The sequence below is a fragment of the Leptidea sinapis genome, chromosome 1 (assembly GCF_905404315.1).
Source record: "Leptidea sinapis chromosome 1, ilLepSina1.1, whole genome shotgun sequence".
Lineage (NCBI taxonomy): Eukaryota > Metazoa > Arthropoda > Insecta > Lepidoptera > Pieridae > Leptidea > Leptidea sinapis.
Window position 1 is genome coordinate 22542664 of NC_066265.1, and position 22962 is coordinate 22565625.

The 22962-nt window shown below is 36.5% G+C and overlaps 2 protein-coding genes and 1 long non-coding RNA gene across 7 annotated transcripts in view; 2 read left to right on the forward strand and 1 right to left on the reverse strand.

Annotated features, from left to right (window-relative positions):
• LOC126975739 (vesicular glutamate transporter 2) overlaps positions 1-8592 on the forward strand; it is a 55672-nt gene extending 47080 nt beyond the window's left edge. For all 4 annotated transcript variants that reach the window (XM_050823945.1, XM_050823857.1, XM_050823792.1 and 1 more), the window contains 3 exons: positions 1259-1362; positions 2222-2342; positions 3515-8592. In XM_050823945.1, the coding sequence (XP_050679902.1) occupies positions 1259-1362; positions 2222-2342; positions 3515-3712 (423 nt within the window). In that variant the 3' untranslated portion in view covers positions 3713-8592. The remainder of the gene's footprint in view (positions 1-1258; positions 1363-2221; positions 2343-3514) is intronic.
• Positions 8593-9992: 1400 nt separating this feature from the next.
• On the forward strand, positions 9993-13976 carry LOC126975382 (probable RNA-binding protein 46). 2 transcript variants are annotated; one of them, XM_050823293.1, is made up of 4 exons: positions 9993-10741; positions 11592-12076; positions 12585-12789; positions 13266-13976. In XM_050823293.1, exons 1-4 carry the CDS (start codon positions 10085-10087, stop codon positions 13455-13457), a joined length of 1539 nt encoding a protein of 512 aa, XP_050679250.1. In that variant the 5' UTR covers positions 9993-10084; the 3' UTR covers positions 13458-13976. The 2 variants fall into 2 exon arrangements, with proteins under 2 accessions (XP_050679250.1, XP_050679313.1); XM_050823356.1 differs by having other exon boundaries at positions 11916-12076; positions 13266-13975.
• Positions 13977-16089: 2113 nt separating this feature from the next.
• On the reverse strand, positions 16090-21177 carry LOC126979344 (uncharacterized). The gene is made up of 4 exons (XR_007732810.1): positions 21097-21177; positions 18562-18735; positions 16894-17100; positions 16090-16183 (listed from the first exon to the last, which is right to left on the reverse strand). It is a non-coding gene; the product is annotated as an uncharacterized LOC126979344 (long non-coding RNA).
• Between the last annotated feature and the right edge of the window lie 1785 nt (positions 21178-22962).

The window sequence follows — 22962 nt, forward strand, 5'->3', positions numbered from 1 at the left end:
GGAGTTGATGATTAACATAGGTTAACTGATTAGATAGAGATTTTGAGCAATTCACGCACACTAACACAATGTGACATACAAATCACGAGTGTAAGACGTAGATTGTCACGCACACTAAAGTAACAAACCTGGCATGTTTTCATCAGTTGTCTAGCAGATATATGTATTGAAGTTGACGATTAACATAGGTTAACTGATTAGATAGAGATTTTGAGCAATTCACGCACACTACCACAATGTGACATACAAATCACGAGTGTAAGACGTAGATTGTCACGCACACTAAAGTAACAAACCTGGCATGTTTTCATCAGATGTCTAGCAGATTTATGTATTGAAGTTGACGATTAACATAGGTTAACTGATTAGATAGAGATTTTGAGCAATTCACGCACACTAACACAATGTGACATACAAATCACGAGTGTAAGACGTAGATTGTCACGCACACTAAAGTAACAAACCTGGCATATTTTCATCAGATGTCTAGCAGATTTATGTATTGAAGTTAACGATTAACATAGGTTAACTGATTAGATAGAGATTTTGAGCAATTCACGCACACTAACACAATGTGACATACAAATCACGAGTGTAAGACGTAGATTGTCACGCACACTAAAGTAACAAACCTGGCATATTTTCATCAGATGTCTAGCAGATTTATGTATTGGAGTTGATGATTAACATAGGTTAACTGATTAGATAGAGATTTTGAGCAATTCACGCACACTAACACAATGTGACATACAAATCACGAGTGTAAGACGTAGATTGTCACGCACACTAAAGTAACAAACCTGGCATGTTTTCATCAGATGTCTAGCAGCAGGGTCTATCTAGATGTATATAAATTATCTAAGAACAAATTATACCTACCATCGTATTAAACGATACAAGTTTAACATTCATAGCAGTTAGGTACTACAAAATTCTTGAACATGGTTAAATCACATTATGAGTGTCTTTGTAAACAAACTAATGAAATAATTTTTTTATAAGGCAGAATATTTTTTAAGGTTAGCAGAAAAATATAGGAAACTTGTCTCTATGCCACCTAACGAGTCTATCATACTCGACTCAACGTTCATACGTTACATAATCGGACTGACTCATTCAAATAAAATGCACAACGCGCGTAAAGCAGTTTTCTCTTCAAGTAAATTTGATTTTGTGGCACCATTTAAACACCTGCTTTATTTGACATAACTTATACAGGTTTCAATGTTATTAGTAATTTGTGCTATGAACCTTCCAGACGATCTTTATCGCGGCGGCCGGGTACGCCAGCACCGTCTCTGCGTGTGTGGTGTGTCTCACCATCGCTGTAGGACTCGGAGGATTCGCCTGGTCCGGATTTAGGTAATAATACTCTTATTTATGGAAAAGGAGGACAAACGAGCGTACGGGTCACCTGTTGTTAAGTGATCACCGCCGCCCACATTATCTTGCACCACCAGAGGAATCACAGGAGCATTGCCGGCCGGAAGATGTATCGTCCAGGAAGCACCGTACAAGGAAGCTCATTCCACAGCTTCGTAGTGCGAGGAAGAAAGCTCCTTGAAAACCGCACTGTGGAGGACCGCCACACATCCAGATGGTGGGGATGATATCCTAACTTGTGGCGTGTCGTGCGAAAGTGGAATTCGGCAGCAGGAATCAGCTTAAACAGCTCTTCGGAACACTCCCCGTGATAAATGCGGTAGAAGACACACAATGAAGCGACCTCTTTATGCAACGCCAAGTGATCCAGCCGTTCACAAAGCACTGGGTCCCCGACAATTCGAGCTGCTCTGCATTGCACGCGGTCAAATGGATCGAGCCGCTACGGGGGTGCCCAGACTTTAATGGAAGTGTTGTCGAAGAGCAGTGATACGACAAATGGGTTTTTTTAGTGATAAACGCGCAAACTTGAGTCTTCTGGGGGTTAAATTGGAAGGTTCGACCTTCTCAAGAGAAGACTCGATAGAAGACACAAGTTTCTCACGGCACTGGTTTACGATAAATGGCACGTGCGAAACGATTAAAATCTGTTTTGTGTAGTAGTGCCTTGAAATAAAAAAATAAATAACAATGGCGAACACCCTTCTCTTACACTTTGACTCGCCACTCTTACTCGAACTCTTGCTCTTACTTTACATAGGGTATACAAAAACAGATTTTCATATATAAAAAGAGTCCGTTTTCTGTTATAATAATAAGTGTATACTTTATGTTACAGTGTAAATCACTTAGACATAGCGGCTCCTCACGCCAGCGTACTGATGGGATTGTCCAATAGTGTGGCAACACTACCCGGTATTGTCAGTCCACCGCTAGCGGGCGCCATCGTCACTGATAAGGTAATTACGTTTTATTTTTTTATCTCTAACTTTTTAGTTTGCTAAGGTGAACACATGGAAAGGGGGATGCCCATTAACCATACCAACAGCGGCAACAAGTGCACACATAGAAAAGTATATGGAAATTAAAATATATACTATAAAATAAGAAACTATTTAGGAAATTAGGCTTTAAGTAGAAAAAAATTTGTGTGCTTTTATGAAACCACGGTTAAAGTGAAACTTTTTTTCACATTATAAACTAAAAATATCGTGGAGCACTGGCACAAATGAGTAATAGTCTATACACTTCACCGTCAGCTGCTGCGAACTATAGGCGCCGCCCGACCGTCACGCGACATGCAACACACAGACGAAAAAGTTTGAGACGATGTAATAAAAGTTTCACTTTAATAGTATTTTTACTTTCATTATATCACTGCCTTTTATCAAATACATTTTTCTTATCTTACACATTATTTTTGGGGTCATACACGATAAGCACATCGTTCGAGGAAGTAAATCTAGGGGCTGTTAAGTACTCAGTCCTGGTTGAAAGTCGAGGTCATCATAATTACAAGAAATAGAGTCCAAATTCGTGCTGCAGTTATCATGAGAAACGTGAGCAAGGTCCATATTCAGGCCGTAGTCCTTTGGCTTAGAAAAATCTTAGGTGACCATTTTAAAAGCAATAACGGGGAAAATCAAATTGAAATATCATTGCGATACTTGTTTTATATGTAAAAGTGTAGCAACCTTTTTTGTTATAATTAATATTTTTATTGAAGAAGAAAAAATATTAAATTTTATTAGATAAAAGTAAATTACCGGGCGTTTGATAGCCTAATATAGGCATTCCCCTTTGCAATTAACGAAAAAGTATTTTTTTTATTTTAAAACTAAACTGAAATTGAAAATTGAAATGTATTTAATTCAGTCCATTGGTTATGGTACAGTAGACATTCGAGTTACAAGAGCCTTGGTAGCTGGAGTATGATGCAAATGGCTAGTTGACCAGCTAACGTCAGGGTGTCGAAATTGCGTGACGGTGTGCGCACGCATTGTAAAAATTCAGTCTGATAATTTTTTCCTAACGCGGCAAAAGAGATATAACTTCAAAAATAGTTAAAATAGTATTAAAATTTTCAATTTTTTTTTATATCTAACTATAACAAAATTTTTCATATTTGCAGGCAGCAGAACAATGGCGTATCGTTTTCTTCATATCGAGCGGTATATATCTTTTCGGAGCCGTGATATACTTCCTGTTCTGTTCCGCGGAGCGACAGCCCTGGGTTATTGAAGCTAATAACGATCCCAGTTTCGATACTGACGGGGCTTCAAGTAGAGGATACGATAACAAGGCTATGGATAGGAACTCTGAAATGTGAATGTGCCGATATATTTGTATATACAATTTGTTATTTTAAACGTGATATCCCTCGGTTCTCGGATTAATTACACAAATAAAATTTGTAACCAAAGTTTATGAACGATGCGGGACTCGGGTTTCGTCCGAGCGCTATTCCACTGAGTTATCCGTTCGAGTTACGTATCATTCGTAAATCCTGGTATGTCTTGGTGAACTCTCAGGTTGTAGCCGAAAGGTCTCGGTCTCGGGTTCGAGTCCCGCGTCGTTCATAAATTTTGGTTACAAATTAATTTAATATTTGTCCATATATTATTTTATGTTAGGTCCGTATTCCATATTATGTATTGTAATATAGTATAATATAGCCTCTTTCTTGTGTACAATTATGAAAGCAGTAACAAAAACATTTGATGTACGACCAAGTCTTGGAATACGTATCTTAGATGAAGAAAAAAGCGATAGGTGCGAGGTTAATATTACGAAATAGGCCATATATGCCACTATTTTTAAGTTATATATTCATCAACTTATCTACAGTATATTTATGTATTAATTAGTCTGTTAATATATGCTTTGACTGATTGCACTGCAATCGAAATTACACGATCAAGCCTTTGATAATTTATAAGTCGAAATAGAGCCTCTAATCAACAATAGACAACCGATGAAAACAGGCCAGATTTATTGCTTAAGTGTGCGTGACAAGCTACATCTTTCACTCGCGATTTACATGTCACTTTGTGTTAGTTGGCGTGCATTGCTCAAAATAGAGGTTAACTGTCGACCTCAAGTTTTTCGATCTTGTCACAGCTGTCACAGTAGACTGTGATTATATCTAGAGATCTTGACGTATAAATGATCTAAGGATCAAGCATTATACACATGATAGTCAAACTCAAAGTCAAATAAACTAAGCGCTATTGAATCGTCATTATAAATATTTCATTTAAATTACTGATTGTACCATATTTTTGGAAAAGTATACTTCGTGAAAAGAACATACAAGAAACTTGATTAAAACGAGTTTTTTACAATAGCTGTAAAAAGTGTTTTCTTAATAACAAGAAAAGTGTGTGTGTTCTTATATATGCACGCAAGAAGTTATACTTCTTTGGCCAAACGATGCAAAAATCATTAAAATGATTTATTCCTCTGAGGTTTTTAGAAAGAACAATTTTGTAAAAATCTTGCAAAAATGGCTTTGACATTTAGTTGTTAAATAATGAATACGGCTGTATGGGCTTGAACCCTTTGCCTATCTTATAATGGACGAAAAAAAAATAACGAATGAGGCTTACATTAGAAAATTTTAGGAACCAACTTCAACCTGTTACTTTTGTGTTACAGTAATGCGCGCGCATCTTATAATTTTTTCATATTTTTATAACGCGCCTAAAGAAGTATAACTTTAAAAATATTTCACGAGTTTGAATTTATTGTTTGTGTGAGGCTGCTTCGTGAGAGCACAGTTTTATTTACGAATTTTTAGTATTTACTGTAGCACAATATGTATCTATTATGTAATAATTGATTTTCTAGTGGACTAAATATATTCTTTTTTCATTATAGATAAGTATAAACTTTACCAGGTTATGTTGTTCAAATTATTATTGTGTAATCGTGAAACTGTGGAAAATAGATGTTAAATATTACATGATACAATATTATAACGTTTAAATTATTAAAACTTTCGTGAGACATTATTATCTGGTATCCTTGCGTTTTATCCTGTATCCGGTATTTATATAGGTACATATAGTAGTAGTTCTTTATACATAAAAAACTTTCGTGTGACGTTGTTTGTCCGCGATGAACTACTGAACCACATCTAATATTGCACACCAATTGTGCAGTTTCATCCAACAGTTTTTATTTAGATTCAGATTAATTGCTATTTGTTCTAAGAGCCATAAAACAATGCGCAAAGTTATTGAAAACAAAATATATTAGTATTTCCATGGCTTTAGCTGGTGTCGGCCATTTTTGTTTAGATCATGATTTAGAGAACGGGAACATTATTTTGTGGAATTGTTTTTTTTGAAGCAAATCATAATATCATATCGTAATGTGCCCACTATTAATTAATTCAAATGCAATATTTTTATTTTGACGCGTTTACTAAAGTCACAATTTCTCGCACAACTTTGAAAGAGCGGCAATATCACAGCACGACTCTTTTATAAATCTTGTGTTCTGTTTTCGATAACCAAGCTTATTTATGTAGCAACCTGTAACATAAACTGCAAAATTGTTAACACAAGTGGATATAGCGTATCACGTGGCCGCGCCAAGTTTGGCGCCAAAACAGCTCAGCATATTGTCAAAGCCATGATATTACAATTTCACACAACATTATTATGTTGATTACACTAATTTATACAAGTATAAGAAACTAATAAGTAACAGAGGCCGATTCGCTTACATAACAATTTGTTAATTACACTAATGTTTAACTAAAAGATAATGACTATACAATAAAACCAAGAAACAGACCAATCAGAGACGGCCTCCTAAACTAACGACCAGTAAAATTGTCAAAATATCATTGTTTTACAATATCACTATAGTGTACCCGTGACATTACAATGTCACTAAAATCAGGGCGTTAAATTGTAAGAAATGAAGTCGACTGACAATTTAAGGTTTATTTATAATATCACAGCTTTGACAATATACCTGCCATGTACACTTGCAACTTGTAACATTGCAACGCAATATTGACAGACTTGCGCCGCAATGGTGTGCAAAATACGTCAACGAAGAATCTCATAGTTAAAAATGATCGTTGTTTATTTCATTTTAAAAACAGAAAATAGTTTAAAAAATACAAATAAAATGTAATATTTTTATTGGTTAATTTGTAGCTTGTGAGAGAGTTTCCGGAGTTGTTGTTATATATATATTATATGCGTTGTTTCACGTCGACCCTTCCGATTAATACTAAATAACTAATTACTTTAATAACTAGCTCGTGGTCCTTAAGTCACCTGTAAGGCGACATGTTTAACCTGGCTACACGTGACAACGTAATATGAGGTGAACGTGAACGTTAGTCAACGCATAGTGAAAGTAAAAAGTACTAATTTTATATAAAAATTCACTGTCAAAATCGTGTTGTGTCATGAGAACACCAAACAGTTTCGTGTACGATACGCATAAATACGAGTGGTACGCTAGCGTTTCTGATTTCGCCAAACGTTCCCAATTATATTTTTTTTATTAGGTAAGCTTACAGCCACAGAGTACAGCTAAAACATATTAATAAACATAAGACCAATTAATTAGAAGCTGCCACATATGGAAAAACAAAAATTATTTCAAACTATATAAAATTATATCTAACGACATTTTTTGAAAGTGTTACAATTTAGCTTATAAATAAAGTTTAATCTACCGCCAACATATATTATTTACTAAGTGCACATCTAGTACTTTTATGTTACTAGCAAATATAAAATTTTTCCATTAATTCAGTTAATAGAAAACAAATTGTAGAATATAGATTTTAAAATAGAGATATTATATCAATATCTTCGCCATTTGTGATCGGTTTTAAAGATGTATGAAATGTCAGTTTTTAAATATTTAAATGTAAAACGCTATATTTGTGATTTAATGATGCTTAAGTCTGTATCACAATATTATGATAAATGATAGAAAAATTCTTAATGATATAAATGTAATTAAATGAGTGATGTGAAATTATTATTTTAGCTTAGATAAATCTAAATCTAGCTTGTAATTTGAATTTTTATCAAATTTTTTAATTTGCATTGTACGTTGTAATGGAATTTTATGTATTATAATAATATGGGTGACTCTATTGTCAAAGTCGTGATATTACAATTAAATGGTAGATTGTCAATCGACTTCATTTCTTACTACTTAACGACCTGGTTTTGGAGACATTGTAATGTCACGGGTACACTATAGTGATATTATAATAAATCTATATAAAGGTATATCACGTCGAGCGTTCTGATTATTCAATTCATTTTTTTTAACGAAATTTGCAAGACAATACTAGAAAATAAACATTGGAGAGTGTATGCAATTGTCCGTCTGAAATCATTGTTGAAATAATAGTGAACTAGGGCCGATTCGGTTCTGGCACTCGCCGGTCGCTGCCGCGGCACGCTACGCTCTGCTCATGCGTTGTGTCAGTCTAAATTTGGTTTTGAACTCTAATAATTAACAGAGGCCGATTCGCTTACATAACAATTAGTTAATTACACTAATGTTTAACTTAAAGATAATGACTGTACAATAAAAACAAGAAACAGACCAATCAGAGACGGCCTCCTAAACTAACGACCAGTAAAATTGTCAAAATATAATTGCCTTACAATATCACTATAGTGTACCCGTGACATTACAATGTCACTAAAACCAGTCCGTTAAGTTGTAAGAAATAATGACGATTGACAATATAAAGTTTATTTATAATATAACTAGTGAAATTGTAATATCGCGGCTTTGGCAATATACCTGCGACGTGTATATGAATACGGGGCGTGGAACGATATTAATATAGACAATGTATGAAATTCTTACGTAATATTTAGTTTATAAATGAAAATTGAAGTCTGTCTGTAGATTCGCTATATCTCTGAAACGGCTGGACCGATATTCACTGAAGTTACTTTGGCAGATAACTCGTATTATACCTACATGGACTTTATGAAATATTCTAGATTCTTACGTAAAATAAAATTGAACAATATTAAATTTAATAATCAGATTCCCGAAAAGTTCAAGATTCAGTAAAGAAAAACTATGAGGAGAGAGCTCATCCAATAATAGGTATCCATCATGGTATTTTTATGCAACCCGTTTTTATCTATAGCTATTGCCCCATGTGATTAAGTAATTGAACTATTATGAATAAACTTTTATGCAAAGTTGTTGTTCTTTTTCTTCCTCCCAGTCCTCTGTGCACGGCTAGAATACTTGGTGTTGCATAGAGACGTCCGTCGCTTCATTATGTATTTTGTACCGCATAAATCACGGGGTGTGTTCCGAAGAACTGTTTCACCAGATTCCTGCTGCCGAATTCCACCTTCGTACAACACTCCACAAATTAGGATATCATGCCCACGACATGGGTATGTGGCGTTGCTGTGAACACGTTGGTAATAATTGCGATGTTAACCTCTATCTTCAGCCACGCACGCACACCTAAAAACAGGGACTCTTAAATCGCGAGTGTAGGATGTAGCTGTCATGCACGGTCGCAATTACTAATTTTTTTATGAAAATAAGGGATGAGACGGTATGGTAAGTGATACGCCCTGCCCATTACAATTCAATGCCGCTCAAGATTCTTGAAAAACCTAAAAAATTCTGAGTGGCGCTACAACTGCGCTCGTCACTTTGAGACATAAGATGTTAAGTCTCATTTGCCCAGTAACTTCACTGGCTACGGCGCCCTTCAGACCGAAACACAGTAATGCTAACATATTACTGCTTCACGGCAGAAATAGGCACCGTTATGGAACCCATAATCTAGGCGGCATCTACTAGTATATACAAAGGTATTCTGTGGGTCGCAACCTTTTATTCCTCGGCTACGACATGTATTTGTGAACATCGATCATATCAGTAGCGCTATAGGTAATACTGTTCAATTCATATAATCTTCAATAATTAGACTAACCAATTATTAGTTACTCTCACGCATGCATCGCTGCATTGTTTTTAATCTGCTGGAAGGAAAATTATAGATAAGATGTCCGTGAACAATCTTAGGACATTTTTTTATTACACCGCCATCTAGTAGTAGATCTCTTAAAACTCGGATAATTCAAATACTTTTAAAATTTAAAAACAAAACAAGTGCTTAATTAATTTATATTGGCTGAATTTATATTATTAGAATATTATTAATTTAATTTATTGTTACGAGATTTATTTTTAAGCATAATTCGTAAGATTAATGATCACTTCCTGTTAGAAAATATGAGAGAGAAAGAAATATTCTCATAAGAAAAAATATTGTAACAATTAAATTTAATAATTTCAATGTTATAAAGCCTTTTAGTTAGATAGACAAGATGAATTTCTTTTAAAGGGGTTCGTTTTTCAAAAGGATCCTTAATAATTTGAGATATTTGTTATTTTGTCTGTAAATCATTAGCCATGAAATAATAAATATTGATATGTATTTAAAATATTAGTTACGTTTTTGAGTTAGTTTGTATGTATTTTTGTTAATTGAAATAAAAATAAATAATAATACAGTAACTCAATGACATTTTCGAAAATATTACGTCAGAGCCGCCGCAGGCGCCGGCAAACTGTTTGTCGGCTAATATAAAGGGAAGACAGCTTTGACGCGCCGCTCTTCAGCTCGTTAGTTTGATTTGGTAGGTCGTGTTGAGTTGATTTCAAAATGGCTGATAAAAATTGTATCAATATAAAATTACTGGAAATTATGAGGAAAACTGGATATCCTATAGTACAGCACAATGGCCAGAGAATATATGGACCACCGCCTAACTGGATGGGTCCATGTCCGCCCAAAGGCAGTGAAGTTTTCATTGGGAAACTGCCTCGCGATATCTTCGAAGACGAGCTGGTGCCTTTATTCTCTAAAGTTGGGACGATTTATGAGCTGCGCCTCATGATGGATTTTTCCGGTTCGAACAGAGGATATGCATTTGTGACTTACACAACCAAAGCCGAGGCCACTGCAGCAGTCTGTATGCTCGACGGCTACGAAATAAGACCTAAGAGAAACATTGGCGTTGTGAGATCAGTTGATAACCGCCGGCTTTATATTGGAAACCTCCCCAAATACAAGACCAGGGATGATGTACTGCAGGAGCTGACAAAACGTGTCGAAGGTATAACTGATGTTATACTCTACTCGAACTGTTACGATCGTTCCCAGAATAGAGGTTTTGCGTTTGTGGAGTTTATGTCGCATAAAGCTGCTGCTATGGCGCGAAGGGCACTAATTCCGGGATGCGTCAAGTTATGGGATAGGGATCTGATTGTGGACTGGGCTGAACCCGAGCCAGACATTGATGAGGACACAATGAAACTGGTAAGCTTTTATATATTTTAATTAATCATTTATTTTAGGTATTTCAATTATATATTGAACATGACTCTGATAACCATTATTATTTTTGATTCTTTTAATATAATACTATCGGATAGTTTATCCTATCGTCAAACATTGTTTAGTTTAAGCTCGTGTTAACGATATTGATTGTAACTCGAGATCCTGTCTCGCTGAAGTTTAAGCTCGTTTTACGATACCTATAGTCATATCATTAATTGCACAGTCTTCGTGGACGAGAATAATATAATTCTATCAATAGTAGTTTTCTACTCTCCATAGCTTCCAGATTGTTGAAATGCAATGAATGTATACTACTTACCTTATTGTAACATAAGCCGACTATAATGGGCTTCCTATGTAGTAAGCTGATACTTAACTTAGTCCCGCAAAGATGTGGAATCCTTTTGCGGTTTCCGGGACGACACGACATGGGTACCTTCAAAAAAAGATCGGACACTATTCTTATAGGCTGACAACGCTCCTGTGATCTTCTGCTGTTGCAGAATGTAAGTAATCACTTAAATTCAGCTGACCCGTACGCTCGTTTATCCTCCTCTTCCATAAAAGAAAGATAAGCTGGAGTGCGCGAATTGTTGACGAGTGGACGGTAAAATGGGATTTACATAGTATTGGTATTTGTTCACTTACATAGTTGCACTAGGCGTAAACTGGGCATTAGTCTTAGTTCAGTATTCCAGAAGGAGTCTTGAAACGTAATAATCCTGGTGAAGAGTAGTGTCGTTCATGGAAGTTGCTGTATTGGCGTTACACTTGATCGTAGTATTTAAGACTCCTTGGAATGCGGACCAAAATGTCACGTTTATTTCAGGTGAAGGTGTTGTACGTTCGTAATTTGCATATACAGACAACGCCCGATAAAATAAAAAGTATTTTCGAAACTGCAATAAACGATAAAATAGAGAGGGTTAAAAAGATCTATGATTACGCCTTCATACATTTTTACGAGCGTGCACACGCTGAGCTTGCTTTTGCGAAATTATCTAATGCCGAGATCGATGGATGTTTTATTGAGATTCGTTGGGCTAAGCCGGTTGAACGTGATGTATACCGTATACAAAAATTGACAAAAGGCAATGCGAAGTTTAATAATAGCAATCTGGATCTAACACAAACAATGATGCTATACAAGCAGCACTTGGAAAAGAAGGAATATGACAGCAGCCCTAAAGATGAAGGAATTGGATCTGCATGCGCTGGGGACTCCCTCTGCTGTTCACCGATTGAGCAGTCTCCTCCTGCGGCGCCGCCGGGAGACGGCTTTGCACCAGCGAGGCTTTCATCCATGTGTTGCAGGTTCGTATCTTATATATTATACTATAGCCATAGAGCTAGTCTTAAATCTACATAAGAACAGACGTAACAAAGCTATCAGATCTACCTAGTATAATAATAATAACCACTTTAAAAAGATTGCCTTTTAATAATCGCAATGACCTTCTGTATTTTTACAAAGATCGCGCGTGCTCGCTCTTCAAGCAATCTAAGTCCCTACTGGAAGCCACGCTGGCGTGGTCGCCACATGTACTTAAGTTTTCGTTACCTACACGGGGAGTGAGATGGGCCTGACCGGTTCTCATGACTTCTGTTATGAGGGTATATACTACCTACTGTATGCCTACCTACCTATATTAATTAACTTGTCATTTATACATTTTTCCACTATCAATTGTCAATTGACAAGATTGATTAAACTCTTTGTCTTGTCGGTTATTATTGAATTATGCTTTTAATATTTTAGAACTCTTTTTCCGTGTCCTATTGGATTTAAAAAAATTATTTATAATCAAATGTCTTCTTTTAGGTACAGATGGTCACAGCCTGTCTACACCTACCAAAAATGTTATAGTCCAGCTGGAGACATAATCGTAGGCTGTGTTGAGCTGCCGTGTGTGGGCCAACCGCTATTCGGTGAACCAAGATCAGTGGGCCCGATGTATACCAGAGCTTGTTGCTCCATTCAACAAGCCCATGTGGAGGCATCTGAAATGGCACTTCATACCTTGAAGGTAGGTATTTAATTGTTCTTTCTTGGTTTAGGTTCGCCACAAGTTTTTAAAACCACAACCTGGATGCTATTAATCACGAAAATATTTAACATATTTTCCATAACGTTAACATGAAAGCAGTTTCGCAAGACTAAAGTTGTCTTGATGCCAGCCACATGATGTATAAGATTGCGTATTAGTAAATTCTTTCACTCACCATACCCTGCTGATACAATTTGTTATATTTTGATTTTTCGCATGTGGTGGCATTTTATAGCCACAAGTTTACCACACTGTTAAGGAATAGTTCATTAGACTTGGTTCTGCAGCATATGTGGTTAAAAAAGTAGACGTTAACTGGCAAGTCCTAAAGAATCATGAGTAAAATTTAAATTTAAGTCATTTTAAATATTTTCAATAATATTTGAATTAAACTCTTGATCTTGAAACAATTCCTAAGACTAACTTCTCAATTTAAAAGTAATAAATATTTACAGATGCTGAGAGCAGATTACATCCAGAAATTCATTCCCCCAACTCTACTGTATCAGCCCCACCAGCAACAGCTAATGACTCCAGTTGGTTGTGGTGTGGCTCCGAACTGTGCTAGTCTGCCTTACTTCAGTGCTCAGATTTGCCCACGCTTGTCTCAGCCGGGCCAACCCATAACTGTACCAACAATCTGGTAGACAAACAAGAGCCATTGCATCTCTTGGACTAGTAGATATTATTAGTGATTACAGCAAGACAAACTAAAATCTTTCACTTATTGTTAATAAGCAGGATTTTGTTTAAGTTATTTTGGACCATAATTTTTTATTAATTTTTAGTAAGTTAAACAAGACAATTTTTAAATCTGTGCCTGTTAATTGTAACTGGTAGGATTTTAAAGTTGATCTTGCCTAATAATTTGCCTAATTATTAATTTTAACATTTTGTTACAATAATTCTTATTGTACTGATGTTAATTTGTAATTACTAGTTGATTTTTAAATGTTTATTAATTAGGCTAGGTATGACTAAAATATTTTGACAAATACTATAGGCATCTTCAGTTTCTGTGGACTTGGTGTTATTTTCTTAGATAGAAGTAAAATGGCCTTAAAAATGCTTCCTTGTGCATATACCTCAGTATATTCAGAGAGAATGTATTTTGAACATTTCGTGGACTAAACTGACTAAATTAAAAGCTAAGTACTAAATGTTATTAATAGGTTTAGTTATTTTGACTTAATAAATTCTTTCTATATATTGTTGTTTTACTTGGGAACCTAGTTGCATGACAGTGTTGTCAACAACTGAACAGATTTTTTAGCATTGAAACTGCAATATATAGAGTTTTTAATATATAGAGAATTTACAATATATAGAGAACAGCATCATCCGTACTCTTAAATGATGCTTTTGCAATCATGTGGTCATGACAAATTTGAAAGGGAATTAAGTATCCACCACAGCACAGTTTCATACGTAAGTCTATCAATCAAAGAACAATGATAGAAGTATCTAAGTAGATTACAGAACACTAGGTACTAATTAAATTGTAAATACATGGAGTAAAGTTATTTCAAACTTTTTGGCCTTTATTTCTTACTGTCGTGTAAAATAAGACTAACTGCCTTCCAAGTAAAGTTTTACCTAAGAATATGCTGACAAATCCGAATGTCGTCCTTGAAAATAAACGCGGGAAACTGTCTTGAATACTTTGTAAACATTTTGCATATTTTTGGTTTATTCAAGACTAACGTCGGTCGAGTAGGTAAGCATTTTCTATATTTGGATTTGGACATTCAATTACATACGGCTGGTAATGTACCAGTATCGCAAAATTAACAACTACAGAATATGATGCCGTACCCAATATTATGAACGATCTATTGTAGGAACAATGTCTTTGCCACTGAGCCCGTCGAGATAGGAACATAATCTAAAGATTAGTCCCACAATAGCGTAATTGCGTATCGTACATTAATAATGTAGTCTATGTTAATTGTATAACTGCAAATATACTAGACGCGGTGAAACTTTTTCACGATGCAGTAATACTTTTCACATAGATGTCAAACCAAGTTAAATTTACAGTAGGTATAATAATTACCTATGAAAGTTTATTTAATATTTTTAAATATAGATGTTATCGACTCAATAAGTTAAGAAGTTATCGTATAAATGTGCATATTTATATATAAGAGTAATTATTAATATTTCAAATCTTTTAGGGCAATCCTTAGATGTTTTCGTACATAATACAGTTACAAATCTTGATATTATGTTAGAAGCTTCGCTAACAAACCTATGACACATAAAAATAAACTTTAACAAACAATAATAATATTCAAAAATAAATTTGACATTTGACTTGCCTATTAGAAATAGTAGATTTTACGAGTGCACAAAACGAACCATTTTTATCAGACTTCGGCGAGGGCTGATACTTCCTAAGATCGAGGATAAAATGGTTTTGTAGAAGAGTTATAAGGATGGGCTACTATTTTGTGCTGACCCGGCAAACTTTGTTTTGTCATATAAGTTAAGTACCTACCCCGCGCCCGTTAAATGTATGCATTGTCATAATATTATGCAATGATTGACTGAATTATTTGTATTTTGTACGTACCTATTGCGAATATGAAGGTATATAAGTAATTATCGAAGTAAAAAACTACAGGTTCTGGATAAGTACCTAATTATCAACATAATATCATATGCTAAAACCTCCGAAACAACCTATTATTAGAAGGTATAGATTAAATTATTATGATTCCAACTAGAGCTATCGATTCCGGTCAGCTAGGCAATCAACGCCACAATCACCAGTGAACAACTTGGCGCCAATGAGTGGGCAATTCGTCGTCAACGTGTGGGAAGCGCGTTATCAACTAGCTCAACTTCAACCAACACGGAATAAAGACTTCTTCATTCCGTGTTCTTCGCTCTTCTGTAGGGGTAACGAGTTGGTAAAGCGTCGCCCGCGCTTGTCGTAAGCACATAGTCGACTCTTGCCCAATTGGTCGACGAGTGGCAAACGGGTCGGTGTCTGAACAACGCGTGGACCACGTGTCGTATAGTTCCAACTTACTAGGTAACAAATACAGTCTTAAAGCAACGTGAGACGATGTTAAGTTGGTGTAATGTGCAAAGACCTTTAAGCGCGTAGGTATGTTCTACCACGGCCTAAAAATCAAAATTCCAACGTTTCGTCGCATTTAATCTTATAGCGGACTAGCGTTAGGTACTTGTACTACCTATATAACATTCTTTGCTAGCGTGTAGCTTACGTACTTCCACTTATAAATAAATAACTTGAATGTATGTATTTATATCCACTTTATTTCCTTTCAAAGTCAAAAATAAATATTTTCATTTTCTGATCTTCATTATTCATTGCAGGCTGTTGAGGCTGTCGATTCCCGGGCTGTAAAAAAATGATATATAAACCGACGAGAAATGTTTCGTTCAGTTTTTGGGCTATTTGACGGATTTTGCCCTGTGCCTTCTCCCCCCTTATCTTTCCCTACCATAGCGGTAACGCATAGACTAAATGGCTCCTTGAGCACATCCAAATGGCTTCAAATTTTGTCTTTGAGCAGATCCCTATAGCAGAGATCGTGATTTTTGGAGATTTCAACGCTCCCCACGGGGAATTGTTGGGCTTACGTACCATCGATTATGCGGGGAGCTGTTTGAAGACTTCGGACTTATTTCTTGATACCAATTCTACCAGTTTCCGATGACCCTCCTTTGAGGTCATCGAACCACTGCCTGATCCGGAGTACCGTGCCGATCATGCTCCTAGCACGGCCGAGCTTTTTAGGTTGCCGCTACGCGTGAGTACTACAGGTCGGCAGACTGGGATGAGACGCGGTATTTTACTTGGAATACTTAATTAACTAGAACAATATTTTGTTGGAATTAGTTACTTTTATTAATTTTGAGTTGGATTGTGTTCGGATAACACTCCACTCATACAGCATAGCAGTTCACAGAGTACTTGTATCTTCAGGATTAGCCACAGAACAGGTAAAATACATTTCTTTATTAGTTCAAGCCTAATTGAATAAAGTTTATTTGTCTTTGACCTCTCTCGTCTAGAAACTTCTCATAAGAGAAACCATGTTAGCTTACCGCATTTATGATAAGGCACACACTTTCCCTTGGCGTCTCTCCAGCGGTACTTCTTGCATCTACATTTGGGCTCGCAGATGACTGTGATCCCAATCCTGACGCCTGCTGGGAAGCGACAACGCTCACCATCTGGTGACGCGTTGCTACAACTCTCCGAACACGTAGGACATGGGTCGTATTCTTCGTGCTTGGGACATGGATAAGCAGCTAAAGATAAACCAAAATAAGTAATTACATTGTACATAATATATTAGTATATCCTGGGAACAATATAGCTTCCTATTTAGAAAAAAAAAAACAATATTTCTAAACACTTCTTCACTCTATTTTTGGTGACGAAAAAAAAATACCATTTTAGAAGAGGGAATAGAGCACGGCAATATTTCAAGCCGGCCCACATTCTAGCGCTTTACGAAGCGCAGGTCCGTCCACATATGGAGTATTGTTGTCATCTCTGGTTTGGCGCACCCCAATAACAGCTTGATCCATTTGACCGCGTGCAACGCATTGTCGGGGACCCAGTGCTCTGTGAACGGGTGGATCACTTGGTAGGCACTCGTTGCGTAGAGACATCGATTCATTTTATGTCTTCTACCGCATTTATCACGGGGAGTGTTCCGAAGAGCTTTTTCACTTGATTCCTGCCGTCGAATCACCTTCGCACGATACGCCACAATTTAGGATATCATCCCCACCATCTGGATGTGTGGCGGTCCTCCAGAGTGCGGTTTACAAGGAGCTTGCACGTACTACAAAGTTGTGGAGTTAACTTAATTGTGCGGTGTTTCCGGGACGATACGACATGGTTACCGTCAAAAAAGCGCGCCAGCAACGCTCCTGTGATTCCTCTGGTGTTGTTTTGTAAAATAAGATGATGAGTTGCAGCTTACTTTAGAAGTGGAGTAGTTGCAGCAACAATAAACACGCGAATTTTCAAATTAGTCCTAGAAACTTTTTTGGTGTGGTTTTTGGTGACGTGAGAGTGAGACGTGGTGCCCTAAGCATGGATTTTTTTTGTGCTTCTTCTGGTGCCCCCTCAGACGTGATGCCCTAGGCAATTGCTTAATTTGATAAAGGGTTAATCCGTCACTGGGCCTCCCCTGTTTTTCCATCCGTTCTTATTTGCTGTGTGACCATATGAGCTTCTTCGTAAGGAAAGAGCCAGTCCGTTTATCTACTACCAAAACTTCCTCTTCTTGATCCTTCCTTTTTTTTGGGGTTTAGTGGGTAGCTATATGTGGTGCTGAAGGTATTACCATCATTCGTTAATTACTCTTTATGCACTGCCCAATTCCATTTTTCTGTTTATGCAGTTTACTCTTTTGCTTTGATGAAATTACGAAGAATTATGTATTCATCGTAAGTTCATCTAATACTAGGTACTTATATTTACAAGTATATAGCGCCTATTTCTGCCGTGAAGCAGTAATGTGTAAAAATTACTGTGTTTCGATCTGACGGGCGCCGTGGCAAATGAGACTTGACATCTTATGTCTCAAGGTGACGAGCGCAATTGTAGTGCCGCTCAGGTAGTGCCGCATTTGGGTTTTTCAAGAATCCTGAGCGGCACTACATTGTAATGGGCAAGGCGTATCAATTACCATCAGCTGCTCGTCTCGTCCCTTATTTTCATAAAAAAAACTAATAGGACAACTTGAAAATACTCACGACAATCACGTGTCGAAATACATTTCCCGAACCTGTCTCTACGGCTATTTAGACCACACTTGCAAGGTCCTGCGGGACAAGGATCCGGGCATGGGGTGTTGTTTCCCACGGGACAACAATCTGCTACGCACTCATTCGGATCTTCCTTCTGTACTTCATTTGGCCCGCAGGTATCTAAATTGTGTAATCATTTATATATTAAGTAAACCAATCTCCCCCGCTGCGTCTGTCTGTGCGTAATAAACTCAAAAAAAGAAGTCTTTTACAACCTATTGCGGTTAATACTAGGCTACAACTCTCCGAACACGTAGGACATGGGTTGTATTCTTTGTGCTAAATAAGCAGCTAAAAATAAACCGTAAAAAGTTATTATATCATACATTAGTATATCTGGCAACACTATTATAGCTTCCCATTTAGAAAAACAATATGTTTAAAAAAAAAAAATTGAATTAGGCATTACTTTGCGGAAATCCATAATTATACAAATGATTTAAGTTTTCTTTAGTGTTAATTCCGCCAATATTTGTTTTTAAAAACAATTCGACACGTGTTTCGCCTCTACACGAGGCATCCTCAGGACGTGTTGTCTCGCCAAAATCTGGCACGAGACTGTGCCGTCCTCTACGGTTTGGGTACAGAGTCTAATAGTACTAACTACCTGCCAAACGGATTTTCAGGCACTTTTTCAGGGGTTTTTATACATAAAACAGGAGTGAGTAAACATTAAGTGACGCCGCGTGTGCTTTCTGGCGTGTCTCTGGACCATGTGTGTGTCACCGCCTACTGTCACTTTGTTATAAGTCCGACGAGATACTCCTCGTCCTGTAATCGTTTAACACCACTCACATCATAAATCACACACACACACCTGCAATAAAACTACATACTTATACACATACATTCACACATAATAACAAACACACATACATATTATATAACCGCACTCGCCAGCGAGTACGAAGTCTCTTCAAACATAGAGTCCATTGGACTAACAGATATATTAGAATTTAGATCGTTAGTAATCTTCTGAGCAGGCGGTCCGAGGTTCGAGTCTCCTTCAGAGACGCCCCGTGCCTGTGACCTACATTTTCGGCCTCCAAGGCCCCCGTCCGGCTTCGCTGTAAAAGTCTTTAGGGCTATCCGGAGAGAGGAGGTTTTTAGTTGGAGTTAGGGGGTGTTTACACCCGTGCCCGACACATGGGCCCCGTTTCGGGGTCTTCAATACGTAAATGTATTTTCCTCCTCTCCGAAATAAAAACCGTCTACTGTCACAGTCTACATAGAGGCCTTACAGCCAGCGTTTAGGAGCTCATTAACTATACCGAGCTAAGAATATTATAAGGTTCATGGTAGCACTTCAACCGGGTAAGATGCTGTAGCTTGGATGGGCAAAGGATACAATTATTAGATCCGAAGAAGGTCCCAGTATCTGCAGACACAATTGCTTGTTTTACCTCACCGTGCACAAACAAATTAAAAAAAGTGGGTGTGTCCTTATGTATGCACGCAAGAAGTTATACTTCTTTCGCTTAACCAAGCAAAAATCCTTAAAATTATTTATTCCTCGTGCTATTCTACGTTTGTAAAAAGAACAATTTTGTAAAAAAAGGATTGTGTGGTTTTATGAAACCACGGTAAAAGTGAAACTTTTTTTTCACATTATAGACATACAAATTTTTGGAATAATATTCCATTAAGGGTATAAAATCGCTTTATCAATCTTAATTTTATACTTGGAAAATTGGAATGATAATGGGAAATAATAGATTAGACTAAGCAAATAAAAGTTTCACTGTAATAAATAACAACATTAACATTAAACACTGAAAAATACAAACAAAATAGCGTGGAGCACTGGCACAAATGAGTAATAGTCTATACACTACACGGTCAGCTGCTGCGAACTATAGGCGCCGCCCGACCGTCACGCGACATGCAAGACACAGACGAAAAAGTTTGAGACGATGTATTAAAAGTTTCACTTTAAAAGAATTGTGTGGTTTTATGAAACCACAGTAAAAGTGAAACTTTTTTTCACATGATAGACATTTAACTAAAAATAGCGTGGAGCACTGGCACAAATGAGTAATAGTCTATACACTACACGGTCAGCTGCTGCGAACTATAGGCGTCGCCCGACCGTCACGCGACATGCAACACACTGACGAAAAAGTTTGAGACGATGTAATAAAAGTTTCACTTCAAAAATCTTGCAATGATGGCTTTCACAAATAATTATTAAAAAACGAATACGGCTGTACGGGCTTGAACCTTTTGCCTATCCTAATAATGGACGAAGAAACCCAAAAAAAAGTAACAAATGTTGCAAACGTCAGAAATTTTTAGGAACCAACTTCATCCTGTTACAGTGATGCGCGCGCATCTTAATATTTCACTATCATTATTTTTTTATAACGCACCTAAAGAAGTTATATGAATTCAATAATTTGTAAAAAAAGAATACGAATACTGTTCTTATTTGATAAAATTGAACCATTTAACATTGTGATAATAATTAATTAAATTACTTACCACATGCAATGTAACTGACAAGGAAAATTAAAATAAAACAACGCACAACCATCGTGACATCTGATTAAATACAGAATGTTAAATTTATTCCGTATTATTGTTTTATAATTGTTATTTTATTGTCCTCGTGACAAAGTAGTCTGCGGTTCACTTAGGGTTGTCAATCGTACTGTAAAATAGAGTATTGTACTCTATATCATGTGGCGTACTCTATAATCTATAACATTAATAAAGTATGCTAAAATACTCTTTTTTACACAATGTTTACTATACTGTGTATATGGGTGTGTGTTGCCAGTGATGACTTACGGTACGCAGACGTGGTCGCTACCTATGGGCCGAGAAAGCTCATGGTCGCTCAGAGAGCAATGGAGAGGGCTATGCTCGGAGTTCCCTGCGAGATCGAATCAGAAATGAGGAGATCCGTAGGAGAACCAAAGTTACCGACACAGTCCACATCCTCGAATGGCGACCACGTAGGTACCGGAAGACGCAGTCTTTGTAGGTGGACCGACGATCTGGTCAAGATCGCCGGAAAAGGTTGGATGAGGGCTGCGCAGGACCAATAGTCGTGGAGATCTTCGGGGGAGACCTTTGTCCAGCAGTGGACGTCTTCCGGCTGATCATGATGATGATTACTATACTAGTGCCAGTCATGTAATATTATGCAAACCCATTTTATTTTTATAATTGTTTTATTTAAAAATATAACATAAATGTAAATACTCTTTTTTGGAAGTCCGTACTCTTTATTTACCTCAATCGGATATACTTACTCTGTTTCTTCTTATAAAAGTTGCCAACCCTAGCTTCACTGTATGCGGCTCCGGACAAATTTTCTATGTCTCTTGGAAGAAAGTAGTTAGGTACCTACCTAAAAGTAAATTATTCTTCATTCTGGTCAACTAAAGCACACGTTTTAAGAATAACAATTTACTGGTTTTATGAAACCGCGATGCCCGTGAATTTTTTCACAAAATACTTAGCACATCAGTAGGTATTATAATAATCAAAAGAAAAAAACATATTTATATAGGTACTGAAGTATACCTATATTATAATTATTCATTAAAAAAACTAAAAAGTATAAAATAACTTAATAAATGTTTAATTTCATACACCTCTAATGCAATCATACCTTTAATATTAATAAAATAATATTTTTTCTACAATGACTTTCTATACATAGAACGTCATTGTATTTGTATGTGTCACCTATAGACAGGTCTTTAGTCGGTGCCAAGCCCTAAACAAAATAGAACTTAATATTATAAACAGATTACTTACTGTAATTACCTATCAACGACGGGTTGTTTTAGATGAACTAGATGAAGCTATCCCGCACAAAGTCAGGCGTGGCGAGTTTAGGTACCTATATAGGTAGGTAGGTAAATCATCGGACGGGGTTATATTCGATGATGTTGTTGCATTGTCCATCGCACAAAATTATTATTTTCAGATTCGATGGTTCGAACCCTTAGTGACTCCTACCTCCTCGTAGGTACCTACTTCATCGTTCGATGGTCCGGCCTTGCAAATAAAGCAAACAAGTACATCTCAAAATACACTTTTATTATACTATATATAGGTACTACATAATGAAATCTATTATCCACAGAACATAGAGTACTAGCAAGTACTTATAAACTAAAGTAAGTCAATACCACTATTATATATTTTAACTGTCAACACTACTTTTAATAATAATTAGGCTTAATTTACATGACAATAAAATTTACGTCGACATTCAGATAAACTTTTATTATATTGCTGTATTCCAATCAAACTTATGTACCTACCTAACAATAAGTAGGTTTATTTGGAATGTTACCATTCACCTGCACTATTTAGTACCTACTTATATAG